This window comes from Salvia hispanica, chromosome 2, assembly GCF_029641045.1.
Source record: "Salvia hispanica isolate PSC_SH4W2 chromosome 2, Shi_PSC_v1, whole genome shotgun sequence".
In the NCBI taxonomy this organism is placed as follows: domain Eukaryota; kingdom Viridiplantae; phylum Streptophyta; class Magnoliopsida; order Lamiales; family Lamiaceae; genus Salvia; species Salvia hispanica.
Genome location: NC_142693.1, coordinates 34,094,998 through 34,120,311, shown reverse-complemented (window position 1 = coordinate 34,120,311; position 25,314 = coordinate 34,094,998). Strand labels below are relative to the sequence as shown.

The following is a 25,314-nucleotide window of genomic DNA, read 5'->3' as shown; positions in this document are numbered from 1 at the left end:
TCTTTTTCTTAAATAAAAATAAATAAAAAATTCAATGTCTTTGGATATTTGGTATGAAATTTTCTTCACGGGGAAGCTAGTATATATCTGAACCATATGATTTGAATTATTGGATGATGAGCTAAGTAAATATTTGAGGGTGAAGTCAACAATATACGCCACCCATATTTATACATTGTCCTAATGTGTCTGACATGCAAGAGGGGTAACAACATAGTCCTTTACTTTTGGCAAACCAACAATTTTTGAATTTCACAACTTATCACTTTCTCTCCATTAAAAATACTAGTCTACTAATTATTTTCTGTTGTATATTTTGGAAGTATTTGATTGTTACTCCTTCCGTCCCACTTTAGGAGTCTCGATTGAGTTCGGCACGGATTTTAAGAAATGTGAAGAAAAGTTGGTGAAAAAAGATAGTGGAATGTGGGTCCTACTATTTTATATTAGTTTTATAATAAAATGTGAGATGAAAAAGTTAGTGGAATGTGGGGCCTAATACCATTTATGGAATATATCAACCGGGATTCCTAAAGTGGGACGCCAAAAATAGTAAACCGGAATTCCTAAAGTGGAACGGAGAGAGTATATTTTTAATACATTCATTTATTTACACCTCTGACCTTAAGTTGCCCTTTGAATTATGGGTTATGCCACAATTTGTGAGTATATAAAAAAAAAATTATACACGCATATTATATGAATTAATTTCGAGTAATTTCAAATTGAATTGATCCTAAAGTAGACGCCAACCATAAGTTCACATGTTATTAGTTGTTTGTAAAGTCCACATTTAGAGTTATGTGAATAAAGTTTATCAATCAATTAAGAACAATTTTAATTGGTACCAATAAGATAAAAAGTTGGTCAAAATCTTAAATGGTTGTGGGTTCGACACGAGAAACGCCGCGTTTTAATTATTTCTGATGGACCATCATTAAATATCACACCAACAACACACATGCCTATTCAATAAATATCTAAAAAAAAACATTAACAGTTTACCCTTTAACATTCCATAACTTAAAAGCTGTAAATTCACCTACATTAACATTATTACTATGTGGCTTATGAGGATATAATTACAATTTGAAGGACAAAAATTTAACTGAAGCCGTGTTTGATTATATTTGAGGTACAAATAAGATTAAGAATTATTGAAATTAAAAATAAGCTACTACTATAGTAGTAATAATTGGAGTCCTAGCATTTATTGGGGCTGAAACCAATAACTTTATTAGCTAAATCGTAACTGACACGTGTCCCCTGCTGCTGCACGTTGCCAATTATCGATAGCGACCCGCTCGTCCCCGCGAACGCAAAGCAGTATTTTCCGGCGTCGTCCACCGGAATTAGGAAATTGCTCGGCCGCAGCGCCACCGCCTTCCCCCCGGCAAACTGCAGCGACACCGTCGGCACCCTCACCGTCGTCATCCTCGAGAGATCGAAGCACGTGTCGAAAAGCGAGAACCCGCTTGCCGCCGGTAGATCCCGCGCCATTCCGGCGAAGGCATCTCTCACCGAGTTATACACCTCCGACCTCAGCCGCGTCACCGCCGTGCCGGAGTCGATGATCACCCCGCCGCGGCCGTCGCCGCCGATCGCGAGGAGGTCCGGGGAGAAGTTGACCGGCCGGCCGCCGACGTTGATTCCGGTGAGGGCGACGAAGTGGTAGGTGTTGATTCGGGGATTGGTGAGGAGCGGAGCGAGGACGGCGTCGGCGGCGCGGGCGGAGTTGAATTCGAGAGTGGAGGAAGAAGAGGAGTCGCGGTTTACTAGACAGTACGAGAACGAGGCCGCTTTGATTTGGGAATTTAGGGATAGGGTTCCGCCGCCGAGGCCTAGTAGCCCGGCCGCGCCGGCGAATAATCCCTCGTTGTGGTGGCCGCACCCGATTGCGACGTTGGGGACGGAGCCGGTGGTGCCGAATGTGACGGTCTCCGTGGCGAAGTTGCCGACTGTGTAGGAGCCATCACCATAGCTAACCTGTGTAATGCACGGCTCAATTAATTTTTCAAAAACTAATTTAACATATCACTTTATAAGTATGTATAGTAAAACCTGATAGAGGCAGGAGTCGGTGCGGCAGGCGGAGACTTCGAGGGCGGAGCACTGGGAGGAGGCGCAGGGGAGAGGGCGGTAGGAGGCGGAAGCGGAGGGGTTGAAGATGGGGTCGGCTTGGTCGTAGCAGGTGGAGCAGGGCTGGCACTGGAGCCAGCTGATGTCGCTGCCGGTGTCGACGACCATGTAGAAGTCCTTGGAGGGGCGGCCGACGCCGAGGCGGGCGAAGTACTCGCCGCTGCCGAGGCGGATGCCGGAGGTGACGGGGGACTGGAACTGCTGGGGCGAGAATTCGGAGGCGGAGGAGCGGGAGAGGGAGAGGGAGTGGCGGAGGAGGAGGGAGTGGACGCGGGATTGGTCGCGGGCGAGGCGGGAGAGGGTGAGGGCGGTGTAGTTGGCGGCGGTGGGGCGGGCGGAGGGGAGGGTTGAGCGGGGGTGGATGGTTAGGGAGAGAGGGGGGGAGCCGTATAGTTGTTGCTGTGGTAGTACGGTTGTCGCCGGAGTGAAGACTTGACGGGCTTGGTTGAGGGCGGCGGCGACGTCCATGAACTCGAATTGGTGCTCGTCATCCGCGGCAGAGGAGGTGAGGATGAGAGAAAAGATAATGAAGGAGGCTAGGTTGAGAGACAGAGGGTGAGGGGCCATGTTTTTGGTTTAAGGTGGTGACTGGTGAGGAGATGTCACTTGAATTTATAACGCAGAGCAACGGCAGCTTGGACTGGGATTGATTTTGGAATTGGGTCCCAGTAGTAAAAAAATTGTAGTTCCATAATAATATAATCATTTCATTTGCGCTCGTATTTTAGAAAAATATTTACAAATAGTTAAAGTGGGAAAAAAAGTAAAGCAAGAGAAAATATTATAAATAAAACTCTTCTCTACATAATTCTCTCTCTTACTTTACTTTCTCTCCACTTTAATTATTTAATATCATTTTTTTAAATGAATACAGAAAATGAAATGACTCCATTATTATGAAAAAAAGGGGAGGAGGGAGCAGTAGTCAGAAATAATACTACGTGAGTATCTGTATCACAACGATGAATTAACCACTGTGATGTAGATATAAATAAAACATCATTTGGTTTCAAACGAATACTATCAATAATCTATTACATGTATATATAGTCGGATGCTTTCGCCGTAGAATAATTGCAAATAAATTTGATCAAAAATATTATTCCTAGTCTCGTACTACCTTTAGGCTTTAGTACAACTTTTCCTATATTTCGGATGCATTTTTTCACATTAATTAGAATTAATAGATTTGGACTCTATGGATTAGGTTTCTAACTTTAAATTCTGTTTGAAGTTAAACATACGGATACACATTCTTAGCTATTGGACCGTTTGGGAAGGTATTAGTTGAAAAGTATTGTACGCTTTCTTTTGAATAATTATACCACGAAAGAAAAAATAACTATTTTGCTACCAATAGATTAATGTAAGGTTCATGATTCATCTTTGGATTATTTTACGATATTTCCTAAATTCTAATGTCTACCTATGGTTGTTGTTTTTTTTATTTCAAAGGACACTACAAATTTATTTAGATTTTACTCATAGGAGGTCATGAAATTAATGGACAAAAATTTAATCTACATAAAATAATTTTTTTTTTTGTAAATAAAATTTGATAAATTTTTAAATTACTTTGATACGTACTATACTAGTAATTAATTATTTACATATAGATGATGGATGCAAGTATTGCAAATAATGCAATATAGAAACAAGGAAAAGGGAAGCCTCATATTCTCTCTATATAACACACGCATGCAAATTTTAACATATGGACCGACAAACATTTTCGTAACAACAAAAATTACTACTCCATGTTTTACGATTTCAAAAATAATTATTACTCTATGAATTATGAAAGGATGGTCCCATTTTATAAATATAGTAAGTTGTCATGGAAAACGATATTCACCAAATATGTTGGAGTTTAATATGGAAAAAACTGCAAATATGCTTTTGATAACACATACTGACTTACATATGCATACATACAAGGCCAGATTTCACTAGCATGTATTTTTAGCTATATTTTCTTATTTCATGTTTTATTGGTAAAATATTAAATGCAATACTATAATTACTCATTGTTTTATCCTTACAGAGTAGTTATTTTATAGTATTAGAAACTAAAACGAAGAAAATCCATTCTCACGAAAATGTAAAATTTCTAATGAAAATCCACACAATTTAATTATATCTCAATTATGCTGCTCATATCAAATTTCGTAGATATATACACGCAATATTATTTATTTATAGAATATATAAAAATATAGGTGCGTGTCGAAATTGCATTGAAAGCTATAAAGAGGAAACAAAGTTGGTGAACATGTCACATTTCACATATAAAAATCAAGATAGGATAAATTTGGTATTCTTCACTTTATTGGGATCATTTTTTCCACACTCGTTTATAGTATGTATATTACACAACTTATAATTTATTAGGCAAAGACATTTAAAAGTCATTTAGCAAAACTATTTAATTGCTAAATCGAATTCGCATATATGTCATACACTAGCAATACAAAGATATTTATTCACATGAATACCTTTGAAACAAAATGTAAATTATGGGCTATTAGTTAAAGATTTTCCCATAACATATAAAATCGGTGTGTAAGTACATAAATTTTTGTGTATTTAAGAAAAAAAAGAACTCAAATTTTAACTAGATCAAAACGACAAAAGATAGATGATGTGTCAGGTATAGTATCAAGACAACGTCATTTTAAAATTATGTTCAAAATAATATATGATGATGAATATGTGCCAAAGTTCAAAATATTCCTTTAGAGTTTAGACAATAGTAGAAGAAGAATTGCTGATATATCGGGTTCAAAAAATAATAATACTAGTATGTTCTATTTTAATTTAATTTTTAGTACAAACTGACATATAATTTTCGATTACATTTAAGATTTGATTTGCTTGAAATTTATAAAAAAAAAAAACAGAATACACCAATGTTACAAATGATTAGTGAATTACATATGCCCTAAGGGTCGAATAATCCGTCGTGACAATGACTTATTTAATTCACCAATTTAGTAAAATGGCTGGTAAACTAGCTTTCACATTCTAAACACGTTTAATTTACTTTGGAACCTTAAAAGAATATCATCAATCCCATAAAATGGAATAAATACCCAATAATTAATTTGTCTTAAAATGTTTATTTAAAGCGAATTTGTCCTGGAATATTAATTTGGTGTAAAGTCACTTTTTTTTTTCTATTTGAAGGAGGTGTAAAGTCAGTTTAATTTAATCCTTATGCTTATCATTGAATAATATTTGGAAAGAATTTGTATTCTGAGTTGAATGCCTATATACTGGATCAGCTCGAAAATGGGCTGACTTGGCCCATCAACTATTAAATGGGCCTCAAAAATGAAAAAGAAGAAGTATATATTCTATAAGACTTTAACCATCGTTACCTTTTCGATTATATCACAATATTTAAAATTTACCGGCCTTATTAGCTAAAAATTACATTCTCCGAAGTTAAAGGTATAGTTAAAAAGCTCTTAATGATAATTAAATTTCTAATATCACCCATAGTATTGAATTTTTGGTTTTCAAAAGTAGTAAAACTAATTTGAAAGTTTTTTATATAAAACTCTATTTTTATTTTTCTTTGGATTTATGTATCACATACCATTAGAAATGCATTATCAAGAGTTTTCCATAGTAGGAGTATATTGTAATTTCACACTTGAACCTAAAACTAAGCATTGGCCAAAGGAATTTAGACTAGTGGCAACTTACAAATATTAAAAGTTAATTTCAACTAAAAATAGACCTTGTTAGAAATAAAAACGTGGGCATAGTTGGTATATTTATAGGAAACTGATTCTTTTTTATGTTTGTAAAAAAAAAAACCGTGAGTTTAACATACTCCTTATCTTGATCCCAACATAAATTTTGATGAAAAACTATGAAATGTCTTCTTGGGCTCCCAACGTAAAATACCTCTCCGTTACTCACTAAGCAATTTTGAATATCAATTATTCCAACAACATAATTGAAACATGTTTGCTACCTAATGCGCAATACATCCTTCCATAACTTCACATAAATTTTCTTAAAGCTACTTAAACCTAGCACCAATTGTACAATTAGTTGAATGGCGCAGAAGTTGGTTAAGTGTTAACCATTGGAATAATAAAAATGGCGTTTACTTTGACAATCTGTATAAAACTATAAATAATGGGCATGCAATAAATATTACTGCCATGCAATAAATTAACTTGTGCCTACAAATCTCTCGGGGCACCTATATAGTTTGTTTTAATTAATTAAAGCTCTTTCTTATAATGACGCGCAGCCCCACAATTATGACTTGTTTTATTAGTTGTTGAATAATATTAAGAGTCAATTTATTTCAATTAAGTTTGATGGGTATTATTCGTTTGGTAATAATGTAATAATATGCTATATTTGTTGTAACGATATATACCGTAAATGCAAAATGTTTGACACGAAAATAGTCCACCATTTTTTAGGGTCTCGATTTAGTGCCCACTTTCTTAATTTGAATGTCAAGAATATAGTATAAGGAGCATTAAATAAGGGCAATATATAAAATAATTCATATGAATTACACTTTCAAAGAAATTTAGATGTTTTCAAACAAAAAGTACCATAAACATAAAAGAAAAAGATACTAATATAATTGAAAATTTTTGTCTTTAAAATGTTTTCCTTTGTGCTTTAGATTTTGGTCATTTTAAAAAATCAATGCAAGTAATTGAAAGTTTTGTAGTGTGTTCTAGTGCAAGTCATGTGCGTACAAGTCAATAATAATAATTGATATTGACACCTAATATCATAGAATTTTTAAAAAGTTGGGATTTTTCCCATAAACTTTGAAATTGACAAATAAAATTACGAACTTTACCCTGAATTTTTTATTTCCCACTAATGAAAAAATTCCAGCTATATTAATAGATTGAAGAACAAATTTGGAGGGTGTGCTTTAAGAAAAACTATTCTCAAAGATTGAAAATATTGAAACTCTCGAAGTTGTTATCGAAAAATTACGAAAAAAATTTGTATCATGATACTCCCTCCGTCCCACAAAGATAGTCCCACTTTGACCTGGCACGGGTTTTAAGAAATGTAATAGAAAGTGAGTTGAAAAAGTTGGTGGGATGTGGGTCCTACTTTTAAAGTACTCCCTCCGTCCCATTGAAGATGACTCACTTTCCTTTTTAGTTTGTCCCAACTAAGATGACCCATTACTTAAAATAGAAACACATTTATCTCTTCTTTATTCCCTCTCTCTTACCTTACTCTTTCCCCTCAACACAATTTCCATAAAATCCGTGCCGCCTAAGAAAGGGGTCATCTTCCTTGGGACGGAGGGAGTATTAGTTTTATAATAAAGTGTGAGTAGGGATTAGTTAGTGGAATATGAGGTCCACTACCAAAAATGGTAAAAAGTGAAATGGGACAAACTTTGTGGGTAGGACAGAAATGGAAAAATGGGACAATCTTTGTGGGACGGAGGAAGTATTATTTTCCGAAACTTTTTCATTGGTGAGAAATAACAAACTCGAGATAAAGTTTATGATATTATTTGCCAATTTCAGAGTTTATGGGAAAAATCCAACTTTTTGAAAATTACATGATATTAGAGAGGTCAATATCCCTGTTAATAATTCGGATTACAAGAAGAAGAAATTACTCTATCAATCGAACCTCTTTTCCATTTAAATAGTGACTTAAAGCAAAGGAAATAATCAAGTACTAGCATTATATATGCTCGTAGTCGAACTTATTTGTTGAAATTAAGTATTAGGTTCAATTTCCTTACTCTAGTTCACACACAAGTAGCCCTAACTAGCATTTATTAGGGCTAAATCCAATTTTCTTATTAGCAAGGTCAAAAGTGACACGTGTCCCCTGCTGCTGAATATTCCCGATGATCGACAGCGACTCCTCCGTCCCCGCAAACGCAAGGCAAAATTTCCCTCTCCCATCCACCGGCATCAGGTAGTTCTCCGCCCGCAGCCCTAGCTTCTTCCCGCCGCTGAACCGAAACGACACCGTCGGCACTTTGACCGAATTCAACCCAGTGAGATCGTAACACGTGTCCAGAATCGAGAACTCTCCCCCGCGCCGCAGCTCCCCCGTCATATTCCTGAACGCGTTGCGCAGCCCCGCATAAACCGCCGCCGGAAACCTCGTCACCGTCGTCCCCGAGTCCACGATCACCCCTCCCCTCCCCCGCCGCCCGATCGCGAACGCGCGCCGCCGGATCGGGAGAGGTTTCCCTCCGACGCTGATTCCGGTGAGTCCGACGTAGAGGTAGGTTTTAATTTGGGGGTTTTTCAGCATCGGCGCGACGATTGAATCCGCCGGCGCGGTGGAATTGAAATCGAGAGTGGAAGATGACTCCGAATCGCGGTCGACTAGGCAGTACGAGAATGAGGCGGCTTTGATTTGCGAAGGAAGAGATAAATTGCCGCCGCCGAGGCCTAGGATTCCGGCGGAGCCGGCGAATAGGCCTTCATTGTCGTGGCCGCAGCCGATTGCGACGGTCAGGGATTGTTCGCCGACGGAGATTGTCTCGGTGGCGAAGGTTCCGACGGTGGAGGAGCCGTCGCCGTAGGAGACTTGGTAGAGGCAGTTTCCTCTTAAGCAGGCGGAGGAATCGAGCGCGGCGCATCGGCGGGAAGTGCAGGGGAGGGGTTTGTAGGTGGCGGAGTTTATAGGGTTGAAGATGGGGTCGGATTGTGCGTAGCAAGTCACGCAAGGGCGGCACTGGAGCCAGCTGACGTCACTTCCGGTGTCGATCGCGATGTAGAATTGTTTGGCGGGCCGGCCTACACCGATTCGGGCGAGGTACTCGCCAGTACCTTGCCCGAACCCGGAGGTGACCGGGAATTTTAAATTAGGGTTTTTGGATTTGGGATTGATCTTGGAGAGGAGGTGGCGGAGGCGGGATTGGTCGCGGGCGAGGCGGGAGAGGGTGAGGGAGGTGTAGTTGTGGTTGTGGTTGGCGGCGGCGGAGGAGAGGGAGTGGAGGGGTAGGGAGAGGGAGGGAGGAGGAGAGGTGGTGATGTGGTGGTGGTGGTTTGGTTGTTGGATTGAGGATTGGGAGAAGATGTGGCGAGTTTGTTGTAGTGAATTTGAGACGTCGAAGATTTGGAAGTTGGTGTTGCATGATGAAGGCGGAGAGATTAGGAGGAGGGATAAAATTAAAATGGTGAGTGAGAAAGAAGTAGGTTTGTTGTTGATAGACATGGTTTGGGTTTGGAGATGAAGGAATGGATGTTGGAGCATGCAATTTATTCTAAAAAGTGACATGAAATCGAATAAGCTTTTACTTAATGGAACGCACATCCCAACTTATCTCTTGTTTCACATTATTACACTGATCACGCAATACGTCCTGCGCTTTGCTAGTGTTTAACGGGGAGTATTTATATCTTTACACTAAATATTTGGAAAACACAAATCACTAATTATTCATTGGATCTTATGATCAAACGGTTAAATTAATGCTACGTGTCATATAATAATGCAGATTTTTATTTTTTAGTCTAGTATTGTAGCTCGGGTAATAGTGTAGTAGCATTTGGTCTAATAATATAGATTTATAGTCTAATAATGTACATCGACTAATAATGTAGCTTATCACAATCATCCAATCAAAAGATCAAAAGGTTGTGATTTGTGATGTGTTTTACACTAATAAACTGTAATGACCTTAACACACCCCAGTGTATAAATACTACTCCCTCCGTCCCACTTTAGAAGTCCCGGTTGAGTTCGGCACGGATTTTAAGAAATTTAAAGAAAAGTTGGTAAAAAAAAATAGTGGAATGTGGGTCCTACTTTTATATATTACTCCCCCCGTCCCGCTTAAGATGACACGTTTTCCTTTTTGGTTTATCCCAACTAAGATGACACATTTCCTTTTTTGGTAACTTTCTCTCTCCAATTAATACACTCAACCACTTTTTCTCACTCCTATTAAAATATTCATCTTTCTTTATCTCTCTACTTTAATACTTACACCCACATTCTCTCTCCAATTAAACACTTTAACCAATAACTCCTAAAATCTCGTGCCAGCTAAGCAATGTGTCATCTTAGCCGTGACGGAGGTTTTATAATAAAATGTGAGTGGAAAAATGTGAGTGGAATGTGGGGCCTATTACCAATTATGGAATATTTCAATCGGGACTCCTGAAGTGAGACAGCTAAAAGTAGTAAACTAAAACTCCTAAAATGGGACGAAGAGAGTACTACATTTATCTCTATTTATTTGAGTTAGTGTTCTATTTTAATCAGATGATTTATTTTTTTGCATAATATACTACTACTACAAAACAAATACTCTCCATTTATCTCTAATTATTTGAGTTCTATTCCATTTGAATCACATGATTTTTTTTTTTCATAATATACTACTACAAAACAAATACTCCATATGACCATATATCTCTAATTATTTGAGTCATGTTCCATTTGAGTCACGTGATTTTTTATTTTTTATTTCTCGGTTAATTGGTATATGAAAATAAATTAACTCGTTGGTCCTTTTAAATCATCGGCTCTATGTTTCAGTAACGTTAGCTTTATCCAATTGCAAAATAAATTGAAGTGCATATAGTATATATACAAAGCTAAGTGTTTTTTATTTTTCGTATCAAGCACACAGCATTCATGTCATCTTACATATACAAAATTATTGTATAAATTACTACCATCTTATATATACAAAACTAAATACTTGTCCATCTTGACTTGAATAATTAATTTCATTATAGTATGAAAATTATCTTGATTATTAACTGGCTAATTCCGACCATGCTATTTTAAGATAGATTTGACTATGCCTAACATTTGGTCGAACCGAGTCCATAAGACTATTATTGGTCTTCATTGTCGGGCCCGGACAGGCCCAGAATTTAGTGGGTTTTAAATCTCAGAGCCCAACCAAGGCAAAAACTTTGTTACATTTATTAAACCATTTGTAAAAAAATATATTTATCCAAAGTGTACATATAAGAATCATTCAATAACGACAGCAATTATTTTTAAAATCACTAATAATAATAGGGGGAAATGTGTGGACTGAACTTAAGTGGTGCTCTACTGCTCTCCTATCATTGTATACAAATGAGTACAATTTTATAGGTGATATCATATAATTGTGGAGCCGCACTAATATTAATACTATGATGAAGATAGTTGAATAAAAATTCAATGGTACATATATATTATATCGGAATTTTTATTTTGAGATAATTTCTTTATAATTACGATGGGAAGCTCGTCCTATTGACGTAAGCGTTTACACATTTCATATTAGCTGAGAACAATACAGTTGACATTTAAGAGGAACGGAACCAATGTGTGAATTGAATCATTTATTTATCTTTTAGAATCGTGTGCGGAGTATATATAATATTGTACTTATTTTAAGTTACTAACAAACCATACCATTAATTATGCCACTTCATGTTTTTTAAAGTTATAATATACGAGTGTATAAAATATTAATTACAACTTCATAACCGCTAAAATTAATTGAGCCACACAAAAATTGATCAGGTGTGGTTGCTACTTTCAGGAGCAGGTTAGCCCCATTAATTTATGGCCAACCGTCTTTCAAACTAAGGACATTATTTCTAGTCTGATGGTCTTCAATTAGATTATTGCACGTTAGATCTTAGGTTTTTCTTAAGAGAGGTAATAGGGGCATTTCATTTTCTGGAATCGTTTTAAAAAAATAATATTAAATAGTTAAAATAGAGGAAGAATAAAGTAAGACTGAGAATAATATAGAGAAAAGTCTTATCTATAATATTCTCTTTTTTATTTTACTTTTTCTCCACTTAAATTATTTATAATTATTTTTTCAAAATGAGTGCGCAAAATGAAATGCGTCTATTACAGTAGAACAGAGAAAGTATTGGGTTTCGTTTATTGTGATGACTTTTTTATGAGTACAAGCCTACAAGGTACAGTAATACAACAGAGATTGACATAATTTATCCTCTTACTGCTATACTAGAGATTTAGGGAATTTTAATATAAAGTTGATAAATTACTACATATTCGAAAGTTTTAATATAAAGTTGATAAAGTATGAGAGATAGAGATAAAAAAAAAATGATTATAGTATTGTTAACGAATAATAAAAATGAAAATTGATTCATTTTTTATAAAATAAAACTCAATGGAAAAAGAAATTATTGTTGTGAACGATGGAGTTGCAAAATAAAGAAAAAAAGGGAAATTGGTATAACCGACCACAACAGCCATAAGCACCACGTAACAAAAGTTGGTTACATTTTATTGTTTGGTTTGGATGAATAATGAAGCCTTAATCCGTCGACAACAATCGACTGTCAATCCCTATTCTTCTTCCACAATTCCCTCTATTTCTTCCTTGATTCGTATCCTCCTGGATAATTTCCTGCACTATTTTGGGAATTTTCTTCCAGACAAACCAAAAAAACTAAAAAACAGAGGAGCAGAATACCGATTGCGATGCAAAGGGCTGTTGACAATGTTCTCGCTGTAACCAAAGAGTCAGTATTCTCTCCCCTCCTTCCTCGTTTCGCGCGCATTATTGATTTTTGAGGATTTCGTAATTTGTTTGATTAATTTGGGGTTTGGTTTTGGTGATCAATATGGTTTTATCAGGGAGCTATTTCCTATTCTATTTAGTTGCAAATTTTGGTTCATTTTAATTTCTGTTTGTAGAATTATGTTGATTATCATTGTGTGTTTTCTCTTCATTGATGGAAAGCTGTGGCTTGAGACAGAGGATTAAATTAATTTGAGAATTATTGTAATTAGCTGGTGTTTAGAGGGGTCTATATGGAGACAGGTTTGCAGAAATTGAGTCAGATTTACGTATTGGATGAGGAGCTGCTGTGAATGCATATGTCGCTGAATCAACACGTATTAGTCTTGTTTGTTGAATGGATTGGATATTTGGGGGGAATTAGTGGAGTATATTTTATTGCATTGAGTGGCAGGACAAAATGAATTTGTTTGGTCTTAATGTGAAGTTGACAATGTATATGAATGTCCGGAAATCAAAATGGAGCGTTTTATGTTCACCAGAGGCAGCGAATGGTTAGACATGAATACGAGAAGAATGAAATATGTCCAGCAAAGTAGAATAATGCCTTCTATTGTTTAAACGTGATGGATATTTTTGCATGTGCTACGATCAATATCCACCGAGTGCAAGCATTGTTTATGCTGAGCTGCTGAGGGATGTTCTTTGTGATAAAGTATGTAATACATTCACTTGATGTACAAATTAAGCATTCACATTCAGGATAAATTTATCATTTTATCAAGAGGGAGCATTTGTGCAGTAAGGCATGTAAAAACAACATGAATTGCACCATGCTACTTGTGGGAAATACTTCATACTGCGTGATACAGCATATCTTCACATTCGTTTGTGAATGAGTTCCAGACCACAAACTATTGAAAAAAATTATTTTGGTAGTTCTGGATCTGTCCTCCTTTACAAGATGTCAGTAGTTACCTTGAAGTTGTTGAAGTGATTCTCAAGCTTCCATACGTACATTTTATGATGATTCTTTTCTGACCCATTTCTTCTCCTTTTTATATTTTTTCTGCACGGAAGACATTATGATACACCAGCCATCTTACAACTGTGGTTCTTTTCCCTGTTGATATGATTTAGGTCGGTAAAGACGATCACATATGAATCTCTGCACAATATTGTAAGATTTATAAATGGAGTGTCAGCTTTATTATTGTCTATTTTGCCTGGAAAGACTTCTATTCTTGAAGGCATTCATGGTTGGGAGCTTAGGCCAACTTTTCGTGGACCTCGACTTCCTCGTTGGATGGAGAAGTAAGTTTCATTTTGTTATATAAATTCTTTAAGGAACTGCAGAATTTTCTTTGTGTATGATTCGCTCTGAAGATGACAGCATCTTATATTTGTTTCTGAAGATAGACCTGAATGTGCAGTCAACGACTGAATAGACACCTAAGTGAAGGATATCTATTTTTGTCTGATGTACTAAAATATTGATGAGACATGCTGCATATTTTTTCCCCTCATTTTGACTGTGTGGGATTGGGGACTGACCCATTTTGAAATTAACCTCAAACTTGCTTGGTTAGATATTTTCATATATCTTTGTCAGGCTTGTATTTAGGTGCAGCTTTTGAATTTATAATTTACAAGGTATAGAAGATAGTCATTTATGTCTGAGTTGATAACTAGGTACCCACCCTGTTCTTTTGGTTGTATATTTCTTGATCGACAGGAAATAATGTTTTGAATGTGTGCAGTGGCGTATCGTCTTTCAATAAATTCATTCATGAAGTTTCTGTTGATTCTGACACGTCCTCAACTGTGGATTATTCATCCGATGGAGAAGAATGTGATATTTATCCTCCGTCTCCTCTGTCACATAGTTCCCGAGTCTCACGAGAAAGTATTTTTACGAAACAGAACAGAAGCTGGATATGGTGGATAAGATTTATAATTTCATGGGTTTTGTATCCTATGAAATTAATTTTCTTCCTACCACTTTATTTCATTAGATCAGCTTTTCCTACTTCTAAAGCCCCTGTGAGGTCAGGAAACTATCCTTCAGTCCCACAATCTCCTAGAAGATTGCAAAATCTCAAGGATCAATTTGTTCAACGGGCCACTGATCGCAGACATGGCGTTGTCGAGGTATGCTCCAATGCTCATTTACATAATATTTTTCCAAGATGATGTGGGACCATGTTACAACTATTTTCTCTTCCTGGCATACGATTGCCACAAAAGAATCTTAAGCATGGTCTCTATCTTGAGCACTGATGTTATGATACTGCTTTTCATTGATTATAATCCTGTGGTGCTTGAATGATACATTAACTATAACTCAATGGGAATGTGAAATATATGATGTTGCCTGACTGAAGACTGATCGACATATGTACATCCAGTCCTCTTCTTTTTCTTGTCTGGCTCTCAACTTAATGATTAACTAACTACAACTCAACGAAAAAGTGAAATATAAGAGGAGGGCCAGCTGATTGACATATATACATCTCTATTCCTGTTCCTTTTCTTGTCAAGTCCTCAACCTATATGCTTGAAATTAGAAATGATAACAAGAATGGTCATTTGGTGCATTTCTTATCATTGGACCATGAGCTGCCTGCACTTTATTTTGATAGTGCATAAGTTACTAAGTATGTCTTCATTCATACTTTTTTGTTTTTAGGATCTCCACCTAGCAATTGAGTTTTCCATAGAATCTGCATTTGATGTTGTTCACACGGCGGCCCATTGCGTGCTTTCTCCAATAAATACCTTGAGAAGTGTATGCCAGTGGTTCTTCTCCAAACTCAGTTTTCGCCCTACTGCTGTTCTGTCAGATAAGGATCCAACTCCTTCTGAAAGGAAAACGTCTTTCAACCTCAATACAGATGCCAGGACATGTCAAGATGTCATAACAGAGCTTGGGTATGAGAAATGTGATCTAATGTTATCTTTTCTGTGGTCATTTCCTCTACTGTGCTTTCATATAAGGCGGCTAAATGGTGTTGTGTGTCGAGGCTCCATTTTTGTGAGGATTTGCTGAACATTTTGTCATTCATGCTCAATTCCGCCTACTTGTGCTTGTATATTGAGGTCATGATGTGTAGTTCTTTTTGGCGTTTGGAACTTGACTTTTTAGTGGCTTTCCACTTTAGAACAAACTGCCTTCCCCTGCCTTACATTATATCTTTTGTCGTTTTCAAAAGTCACTGCCATCGGTGAATTATACGTTCGACCGTATATCTTTTTGTTAGGACCTCAACTATAAACTTCAAAAGGTTTCAATTATCTTTTTCTGGTTTAGGTATCCTTATGAAGCTATCCGTGTGGTTACAGCTGATGGATACGTACTTCATCTGGAAAGGATGCCAAGGTTAGTGAGCAAAACACGTGATCAGTTGTTATTTTTATGCAATTTTTATCAGTAGCCCTTTACCTCCTGAAAAAGGAATAATAAAATTGCATTTTGATGTTTGTAAAATTATTGCAGGAGAGATTCACGAAAAGTTGTCTATCTGCAGCATGGAATATTAGATTCATCTATGGGGTGAGTTATGTCATAGATCTGTAATGATGATAGTAGTTTATAAAACCTGTTATCATCTGTAATGTCTTCTACTTAACGATGAAATGGTAAGTTTAATCTATTTTAATGGCCTCCACTACATGCAAGGCTACAGCTCACGTTGAATTGGATATGTTATCTACCATATTTGTATTGGACCTCGGAAAATGTTTCTGGCAATATCCAATTACTGTGTCTGCTCTAATGAATAGCACGTTTTTAAATTTTCTTCTTATTTTTGAATCATCTAGCATCATCATATCATTCACTTTGTTATAATGTGACTGCCTAATATTCTTAGCCGGGGAATAGAAAGAACAAAAAAAGATTAAGTTTCTGGATTACAAACAGATGTAAGATGAACAAAAAAGATATAGAATATGAAGTTAACCTTGGGCTACCAGCATCAATTTTATGTCTATTTGTGTTTCATACTGTATATGTTATACTACTACATCGTACTCCGTACATAACAAAACCAGATAACCAACAAACTTAAAAAAAAAAAAAAATCCCAGTTTACCATCAGATCATTCTTTGAGGTGTGTGACGGGAAGGTTTTATTTCATTATGATTAACTGAACTTTGAAGTCTAAATGTAATTATTAGTATTGGATTTACTCTTAATAGTTCCTAATTATTTGACATGTCTTATGAAGTAATGCATTGTGAATTTTAATTGTGTTGTTATTTTTATTCCTCCAAATGATTTTGTTGTATTTTACCTATATTCTAACAGTAGTATTTAATTTTTACAGTTGGGTGGCAAATGGTGTCGTCGGTTCTCCTGCTTTTGCAGCCTTTGATCAAGGTTTGTACAATATCCAAAAGCTAAACTCGGTTCTTGAACATATATAGCAAGTATAATTTGTGCTATTGATTTTCTTTCCCGCTCATATGAAGGTTATGATGTTTTTCTTGGAAACTTTCGCGGATTAGTTTCGAGAGAACACATCAACACAAAAATCTCATCCCGGCAGTAAGTGGCTCCTATTTTGACAATTTAAATATCAGATAATCATATAGAGTAAGTATATATTAAGCTCCAACAATATAAAGGTAGCAAAGATTGTTCTATTGCTGTTCTATGGTATTGTTTATTATGTCTAGTGCCTTTTTTTGGAGGTTTGACCTTATTATTTGGTTTAACCTTTTCTTAACATTCCTGATTAAACTGAACTTATGCAGATATTGGAAATACTCAATCAATGAGCATGGGACTCGAGATATACCAGCAATGGTGGAGAAAATAAACGAAATTAAGATTTCTGAACTGAAGCCTCGCAAATCTGATCCCAAGGAAGAAAGTAACACTGATCAACCATACAAACTCTGTGCAATTTGTCACAGCCTGGGAGGAGCTGCCATTTTGATGTACGTTATAACTCGTCGGATAGAGGAAACACCCCACAGGCTGTCCAGAATGATCCTACTCTCACCGGCTGGTTTCCACCATGATTCTACCGTTGTATTCACTGTATCAGAGTACTTATTTTCTCTGATTTCTCCTCTCTTGGCACCTTTCCTGCCAGCCTTCTATATTCCCACTAGGTTTTTCCGTATGCTGCTAAATAAGTTGGCTCGCGACTTCCACAACTTACCCGCGGTTGGGGGACTGGTACAGACCCTCATGAGTTATGTCGTCGGTGGCGACAGCTCAAACTGGGTCGGGGTCTTAGGTCTACCTCACTACAACATGAACGACATGCCAGGCGTCGCGTTCAGGGTGGCGATGCATCTAGCGCAGATGAAGCGCACGAAGAAGTTTGCAATGTTCGACTATGGCAGTCGGGCTGCAAACACAGAGGTGTATGGTACCCCGGGGCCGTTGAACCTGGGGGAGTTCTACAGCTTGATCGACATCCCTGTCGATCTCGTGGCCGGGAGGAAGGACCGGGTGATCAAGCCATCCATGGTGAGGAACCACTACACTGTGATGAAGGATGCGGGAGTGGAGGTGTCCTTCAGCGAGTTCGAGTATGCGCACTTGGACTTCACATTCTCTCACCGCGAGGAGCTCTTATCCTACGTGATGTCGCGCCTGCTGCTGGTGGGCGCGCCCTCGAAGCAGATGAACAGGACTAAGTCCATCAAGGTGAAGAGGAAAGATCTGCAGGTGAAAGCAGCCAAAGTGAACACGTGAGAACTGGTTGTTTATCTCCTCATTGTAGGAGATGTTAAACCTATGTACATACATAGAAAGAGATAGAGTTGGGAGGGCTTGGTGTTGTTAGTGAAGATTTAAGCCAACTTAGGTCTCAGTTTCCTCTTCTCTCCTTTTTTTCTCCTGGGAATAGAAAACTAGAGACGTCAGTGTTGTATTATGTTGTTTGGAGCTAATAGCAAGCACCTCTAGTTTTTGTTGTATTATGTCAAAAGTGTGATGCATGTAACTTTTAGACCTCACAATATTCTTGAGTTGATGTATGTTGTACTATTATAATAAAAATTCAAACTATTTTTTTGTTTTTTTAAAAATTTTATGCAGTACTTCTTACGTCCACTTTTTAATTTTGATTCGTTCGTAAAAGTTACTACTCCACTAGGTTTTGTTATCTATACATATATTGAAATGGAGATGATTCACTTTTGAATTTTTTTAAAAAGTTAAAATACATAATTATATCCATTCACTTATACATTAGTATTAGTTGGTATCACAAAATATATCACCTCAGCTCCAGAGATAATATCAATACGTTGCTTCATAAGTATTAGATTTCCTAACTCAATATAAGGATTTGATATGTTTTATGATACCAATTGATATTATTATATCAGTAAATTGGTATGATTTTGTAGTTATCTGAATTTTCATTTTTAAAGAATTTCACAAGAAAACCACTCCCATATGGAAAATTGGAATAAATCATAAAATTGGGCCTATATTGTAATTCTTCATATCAAAATTGGTGTGAAGAGGAAAAAAAAAAACAAAAAATACCAACCAGTATTAAAAATAGAGAGCGAATGACTAATCTTAGATAACGATAAATACATAAAAAGCCCATCTTATTTTGGGCCCAACAAATGCTAACTGACGGCGCCATATATATAGGCGTTGGCCTCTCGTTTTAAACCTCTCTCCTGTGTATGCTTTGCCTCGTCGCGACGTCGCATAGCAATCACAGAAACCCTAGCTCCCCTTCCTTCCATACTTCCGGCGGCGGCAACGGTTGAAACGGCGGGAGACGGATTACTTCATGCTTGGAGCGCTCGTTGTAGATTATCGATTACCACACGTATGTTTAATTTTTGCCTCTTTAATTTTCTCCAATGAGAAATATATTTTGCTTGTTTGTTTATGAGTACTTTTTTTGAATCGTTGAATAGTCGAATTGAGCTTAATGCTTTGATTTAACCTTGCTTGTTTGATTTGTTATTTCGGTGTGCGGCGTGTATTTCGTGTTCTGGAGTTGTTTTTCTGCTTTATGTTAGTAAATTGTTTTTTGTTGTCCTGTGCATTATCTGTATTTTTCTTTAGTTAGATGCATTGGTAGCTTATTCTGGATATGTTTTATGTGTATAGTGATGGAAATTGCTTCTCGGAAAAGGAAAAGCATGCTTCTGATTACGTACTCTGAGGAAATTGTGGATGGCAAGCCAATCATAGTTTGCTCAAATTGCCTTCCGATTAAGGTGCATCGAGAACCAGCAGGGCATGCCTTCCATGATGCTGCTCTTAAGCTGTCAGGCCACTTTGTGGTGGTGGATGACAAGGACAAAGATGATGGCAAGACAGTTCCGGAGGAGAAAGAGAATGTTTATGTTCAATCATCAGAGTCTTACAGCAGTAAAGGAAAGAAGAAATCTGGCGGTGATTCAAAGCAGCAAGATCATTATGCCTTGTTGGGGTTGAGTCATTTGAGGTATCTGGCAACTGAAGATCAGATAAGGAAAAGTTATCGTGAGGCAGCTCTGAGACATCATCCTGACAAGCAGGCTGCTCTTTTGCTCCTCGAGAAAACTGAGGATGCGAAGCAGGCAAAGAAGGATGAGATAGAGAGTCTGTTCAAGGCCATTCAGGAGTCATATGAGGTGCTGATAGACCCTGTCAAGAGAAGAATCTATGATTCCACAGATGAGTTTGATGATGAAATTCCCGTTGACTGCGCACCACAGGACTTCTACAAGGTCTTTGGACCTGCCTTCTTGAGGAATGGACGCTGGTCTGTTAACCAGGCTGTCCCGACTTTGGGAGATGATAAAAGCCCAATCAAAGAAGTGGATGCTTTCTATGACTTTTGGTATGCATTCAAGAGCTGGAGGGAGTTTCCTCATGCTGATGAGTATGATCTGGAGCAAGCTGAGTCCCGTGAAGACAAAAGGTATATGGAAAGGCAAAATGCTAAACTTTCGGAGAAGGCAAGGAAAGAAGAATATGCACGTATACGCACTCTTGTTGATAATGCCTACAAACGAGACCCGCGAATTTTGAGAAGAAAAGAAGATCTGAAAGCTGAGAAGGTAAAGAAAAGGGAGGCAAAGGTTTTGGCCAAGAAAATGCAGGAGGAAGAAGCAGCTGGAATTATTGAAGAGGAGAAGAAACGGAAAGAGGAGGAGGAGAAAAGGGCCGCTGAAGCTGCTTCAAATCAGAGAAAGATCAAGGAGAAAGAAAAGAAGCTCCTTCGCAAAGAACGGACCCGTCTTCGAACACTTTCAGCACCTATTTTGTCCCAGCATTTGCATGGTCTTACTGCTGATGATGTGGAAAGTCTTTGCTCATCTTATGATAAAGATCAGCTCAAAAGTCTATGTGATCGGATAGAAGGGAAGGAATTGGTTGAGAGCGGAAATCTCCTAGCCGAGTGTCTCAACACCGATCAGAAACCGAAGGATGTGAAGGAAGTTGAAAAAAATTCTAAACCGAATGGTTCTGTAGCTATGAATGGACATGCTACTTACAGCAGCTATGAGAAAAGAGAAAAACCTTGGACTAAAGAAGAGATTGATCTTTTGAGGAAGGGAATGCTGAAATTTCCTAAAGGAACTTCTCGAAGGTGGGAAGTGATCTCTGAATATATTGGTACTGGTCGGTCTGTGGAAGAGATTCTCAAGGCTACAAAAACAGTACTTTTACAGAAGCCAGATTCTGCTAAAGCTTTTGACTCCTTCCTTGAGAAAAGAAAGCCTACGCCCACGATAGTATCTCCTCTCACAACTAGGGAGGAGGTTAAGGGCACGCTCATTAACATTGAGGAGAGTCAATCTTCAGCTCCTGATACTTTGCCAGAGTCATCAAATCCTGGTGTAAACAATCTGAGCTCTGGCGACAGTACTGCTGCAAATGGAGTTTCCTCAGACCAAGATTCATGGTCCGTTGTCCAGGAAAAAGCTTTAGTCCAAGCTCTGAAAACCTTCCCAAAGGACACTAACCAGCGCTGGGAACGAGTTTCAGCTGCAGTTCCCGGAAAAACTGTGGCTCAATGTAAGAAGAAAATCACTATGATGAAGGACAGCTTCAGGAGCAACAATGTGGCAGACAGAGGCACTGAGGACCCGAAGGATTTGAAGGACTCGTCCAGTCAGAACGAGGAAACGACCAAGGCCTCAGCTGACAGTGACGCTGCAGTAAACGACATTTCATCTAGTTCTGATGCAGACATGTGGTCCGATGTCCAGGAGAAAGCATTGATCCAAGCACTGAAAACCTTCCCAAAAGACACTAACCAGCGATGGGAGCGCATTGCTGCAGCAGTTCCAGGGAAAACAGTGAATCACTGTAAGAAAAAGTTTGCATCTCTAAAAGAGAGCTTTAGGAGCAAGAAAAACACAGCTTAGTTTTTACAATCATGTTATTATTTGGTCGTGGAGATGGAACAAGTCTTGGGGACTCGCAGCAGCAGCTTCTCTTACAACACCATTCCTATGACTGTTATTGTTGTCACTTCTTAAGGGTAATAGAAACTTACCATTTTGCATATGGTGCAGTTTTGTACGAGCAGAGAGTTATTCATGTCTTTTTTGTTCTCAATTCTTTATTTTTCTTTAAATTACTACATAGCATTATTCTACTTGATGGTTCTTGACATATTTCATTTATATCTGTGCTTATTCTATTATATGATTCTGTTTTTTGTCGCATATTTTGGGCTGTTAACATAATGGGAAGAAACTTATTGAACGATCATCCTTTTAAATGACACATTCATTGCTCTAAACGCACTTTCATATATCTGTTATTTACAGATAAAAAGAAAGTGAAAAAAAAAAACATTATTCCTGTTAGCTTCTCTGCTTTTTAAGCAACTTGGGCAAAATTGTTCTCTGCAAGTTAGGCCTGAACAGTTTCGTTTTCTTAGTTTAATTGATGGGTGGCTGAGGTGGCGGTGGCATGGGACAACCGACTGGAAGAACATAAGATGGTTGGTGGTGGTGGTGCCCTGGAGGCATCATCACTGGAGTGCCTACTGCAGGAGCCATGTGACGGCCGGGAGGAACAGCCACCGGCTGCCCCACAGGTGCTCCGCCGTACATGCCTAATCCATGCATGTTTGGCCTCTGATGATGCTTCATTGCAGGCGGAGCGGCTGGTGGGGGATGGGGGTGTTGGCCGGTTACGAGCGGCGCCAGGTGGGCCGACGATGGAACCTCCTCGCCGTTGACGCTGGTGATATCGTGGATGCTGGACCTCCTCCTGTCCCTGTTCATGGAGTTCAAACGGATGAAGTATTTCTGGGCATGGCTTGCCACCTGCGTTGGAGTTCTTGAAATCACATAGTTTCTTGAAATGCTCCTCCAATCCCCTTTCCCAAACTTGTCCAACCCCAGTAAAAACAACCTGCATCACACAAAAAAGTTGAACATTTGGGCCATTAGAATTTAGAGGGTAAAAGTATAAAAGTACCTGTGCTCCTCTTCGGTCCACGGAATCCCCTTCCGCCGCTCTTGCTCTGACCGGCTGGCGCTTCCGCCACCCTTGCCGGCGGTGGGCTCCACCGGAGAGAAACTAGAGTTGGAAAAGGGCTTATCTTTATGATGAAAGGGGTGGTCTTTATAAGAAGAAGATGAAGCTGTTGCAATATTTGTATTGTAGTTAGGTAATGGCACATTCCCAGCTTCAATGGCAGATACATCTTCAAGAAGAAGCATGTAGTGATGCTTTAATTCAAGAATGCTTTTGGTGGGAACCATTGAAGCAATCTTGGTCCAGCTTTGTTCCTTGCATTCCTCGTTCCAGTGCATGGCAATGCCGTTCTCGAATTCCTTCTCTTCTTCCCGGCTCCACCCACCTCCCGACCAACCTCCCGACATGCGCGCGCGCGTGTGTGTATATACGTATGTATATGTTGAGAGCTCAAGAATTGTTGGAGATGGTGGAGAGAGGGAGTTGCAGGAATAAGGAGAGGAGGAATGCAAGATAAGCATTAATGGAAGAGAAGGACCACCTGTCACTAGTGCGACTCCAAGGGATGGGTGCATTTGTCATATATATTACAAAATCATTGCATTTCTACTTTCATCTATATCCTGATTTTACTCTCCGATTTCTTTTAAAATGATAGCTACTACGTTTGATATTACATCTCCTGCTATACACATTATAAAATGAGTTTATAGCGTGTAGCAGGAGATAGTAGCACCAAATATAATAGATAACCTCTTTTGGTATAGAAGAGATAGAATTGAAGTATCTTTGTTAAATACTTGATTCTTATTTACACTAATGGGTCAGATGGCCAAGCCTAGGTGACTATTTACCAAATACATAGGTCTCTGCAAAATCGTAAGACATGTATAGGGGTTGAGGTCATTTCCACTATAGCAAAGAGAAAGAGGTAAGATAATTGTGGTGTGTATTATTAATGGGCTGCTTAGTGAGATTAACACATTTTGGGTTTTTGTATTTTGCAATTTGCCTAAACAACAAAAGCGTCGCTCTAATTGTAATTAATGCGCGCTGCCTAAATAGTGTACATTAAAGTCATATCGACTACTCCAATTAACAACTGGTTTATTAATCTTGCTTGGTTAAATTGCTTAACATTCTATCTCAGCCACTATTATATGTTACTAAATGTATGGTGAATTGCATATTTCTATTAGATTTTGAAATTTTGATAGCAACACGTTGTATGACTGGGATGGAATTTGGAGTTATATATACACAAGAAATATTCTCTCACTAACGCTACCAGGAATAAATAAATCTTTATTTACTGAATTTGTGTGTCGCTTTCAATCAAGCGATGTTTGAAATATTTTAATGATTCGGAATAAAATAAAGTACTACTAATTCTATATTTTAATCTACATAAATATCAAAAGTTAGCTTTTTAACCCTGTAATCTGATCTCTTTAAATTTCAACGTTTCTTTTAAAGAAAGAAATTTCAACATTTTTCAACAGTGGGCAAGCCCTACCAAAATTTAAAATTCAAGAATATATCATAAGCCCAATTAAACCTTTGGTTACAAATTTACAATAATATCTCAAGACAGTTTTCTTCCTTATCTATATTATTGGGCAGTATGAAAAGAAACACAAGACACCAATAAAATATTTCTCCATAATAATAAAATCAGGCAATTAAAATAGAGAAAAAAAAATTTCGTTAGCCTGCTTAAATATGGAATCCAAGTCGACTTCAACTCTATCTAAGCTGTCAAAGCTCAATAAACTCACTTCATATCAAAAGTTGGAAGAAAATACAAGTCATATTTCATTCATGGAAATGAGAAAATTAAACACGAACCAACTCTTAACAATATTAGACCTTACTTTCTCCATTCAACTTCAGATTTCCACAGCCATTTCAGATATCATCATGTTCAATCAACGGCTGAGAACCATCGATTCCCAAGAGCTACATCATGCTAATTCTACACATCGCATAGTATTGATTCGTGTGTAAGTGATTCGAGGAGGGCATAGACGAAAGAGTAAAAACTATCACTAGCAGCAATTTGTTGGAAGACTAATACCATAACCAAACAGCATACACATACAAGACAAGAAAATAAACAAGAAATAGAGGATTTCTTGATAGGGCTCCAGATACGATGATGAAATCATGCAAGCTTGGAAAGTAAGAGCAATTTATAATCTATTTCTAACATCGAACAAACTACAGATCTGTTTTGCAGTTTTATTCCTATCTTACAAGTCT

At 37.7% G+C, this 25,314-nt stretch overlaps 4 protein-coding genes and 1 pseudogene across 6 annotated transcripts; 2 read left to right on the top strand and 3 right to left on the bottom strand.

The window, feature by feature from the left end:
* Positions 1 to 1,103: 1,103 nt before the first annotated feature.
* On the bottom strand, positions 1,104 to 2,736 carry LOC125201629 (protein ASPARTIC PROTEASE IN GUARD CELL 1-like). The gene is made up of 2 exons (XM_048099818.2): positions 2,062 to 2,736; positions 1,104 to 1,986 (listed from the first exon to the last, which is right to left on the bottom strand). Exons 1-2 carry the CDS (start codon positions 2,704 to 2,706, stop codon positions 1,204 to 1,206), a joined length of 1,428 nt encoding a protein of 475 aa, XP_047955775.1. The 5' UTR covers positions 2,707 to 2,736; the 3' UTR covers positions 1,104 to 1,203.
* Positions 2,737 to 7,823: 5,087 nt separating this feature from the next.
* LOC125202035 (protein ASPARTIC PROTEASE IN GUARD CELL 1 pseudogene) lies at positions 7,824 to 9,456 on the bottom strand (annotated as a pseudogene).
* Positions 9,457 to 12,359: 2,903 nt separating this feature from the next.
* Positions 12,360 to 18,575, top strand: LOC125202363 (uncharacterized). 2 transcript variants are annotated; one of them, XM_089065863.1, is made up of 9 exons: positions 12,360 to 12,635; positions 13,775 to 13,948; positions 14,370 to 14,785; positions 15,324 to 15,565; positions 15,945 to 16,013; positions 16,131 to 16,187; positions 16,964 to 17,016; positions 17,109 to 17,184; positions 17,394 to 18,575. In XM_089065863.1, exons 2-9 carry the CDS (start codon positions 13,828 to 13,830, stop codon positions 18,346 to 18,348), a joined length of 1,989 nt encoding a protein of 662 aa, XP_088921989.1. In that variant the 5' UTR covers positions 12,360 to 12,635; positions 13,775 to 13,827; the 3' UTR covers positions 18,349 to 18,575. The 2 variants fall into 2 exon arrangements, with proteins under 2 accessions (XP_088921989.1, XP_047956702.1); XM_048100745.2 differs by having other exon boundaries at positions 12,362 to 12,635; positions 14,395 to 14,785.
* A 707-nt stretch (positions 18,576 to 19,282) lies between these two features.
* Positions 19,283 to 23,671, top strand: LOC125206051 (uncharacterized). 2 transcript variants are annotated; one of them, XR_007173894.2, is made up of 3 exons: positions 19,283 to 19,447; positions 19,735 to 22,102; positions 22,508 to 23,671. XR_007173894.2 is itself a non-coding variant. In XM_048105338.2 (2 exons), the coding sequence occupies exon 2, from the start codon at positions 19,737 to 19,739 to the stop codon at positions 21,984 to 21,986; it is 2,250 nt and encodes a 749-aa protein (XP_047961295.2). In that variant the 5' UTR covers positions 19,285 to 19,447; positions 19,735 to 19,736; the 3' UTR covers positions 21,987 to 22,179. The 2 variants fall into 2 exon arrangements, 1 of the variants encoding a protein (XP_047961295.2); XM_048105338.2 differs by lacking the exon at positions 22,508 to 23,671 and having other exon boundaries at positions 19,285 to 19,447; positions 19,735 to 22,179.
* On the bottom strand, positions 22,307 to 23,627 carry LOC125206069 (transcription factor MYBS1-like). Its single transcript, XM_048105354.2, has 2 exons — positions 23,053 to 23,627; positions 22,307 to 22,986 (listed from the first exon to the last, which is right to left on the bottom strand). Exons 1-2 carry the CDS (start codon positions 23,625 to 23,627, stop codon positions 22,509 to 22,511), a joined length of 1,053 nt encoding a protein of 350 aa, XP_047961311.2. The 3' UTR covers positions 22,307 to 22,508.
* Positions 23,672 to 25,314: the final 1,643 nt, after the last annotated feature.

Excerpts from the sequence above, each read along its gene's own strand:
- LOC125201629 (XM_048099818.2), bottom strand. The coding sequence starts at position 2,706 with ATGGCCCCTCACCCTCTGTCTCTCAACCTAGCCTCCTTCATTATCTTT. Across the intron at positions 1,987-2,061 it reads CCGACTCCTGCCTCTATCAG|GTTAGCTATGGTGATGGCTC; the intron begins GTTTTACTATAC and ends TGCATTACACAG.
- LOC125202363 (XM_048100745.2), top strand. The coding sequence starts at position 12,595 with ATGCAAAGGGCTGTTGACAATGTTCTCGCTGTAACCAAAGA. Across the intron at positions 14,786-15,323 it reads GCAGACATGGCGTTGTCGAG|GATCTCCACCTAGCAATTGA; the intron begins GTATGCTCCAAT and ends TTTTGTTTTTAG. Across the intron at positions 15,566-15,944 it reads GATGTCATAACAGAGCTTGG|GTATCCTTATGAAGCTATCC; the intron begins GTATGAGAAATG and ends TTTCTGGTTTAG.
- LOC125206051 (XM_048105338.2), top strand. The coding sequence starts at position 19,737 with ATGGAAATTGCTTCTCGGAAAAGGAAAAGCATGCTTCTGATTACGTAC.
- LOC125206069 (XM_048105354.2), bottom strand. The coding sequence starts at position 23,627 with ATGCACCCATCCCTTGGAGTCGCACTAGTGACAGGTGGTCCTTCTCTT. Across the intron at positions 22,987-23,052 it reads TGGACCGAAGAGGAGCACAG|GTTGTTTTTACTGGGGTTGG; the intron begins GTACTTTTATAC and ends TGTGTGATGCAG.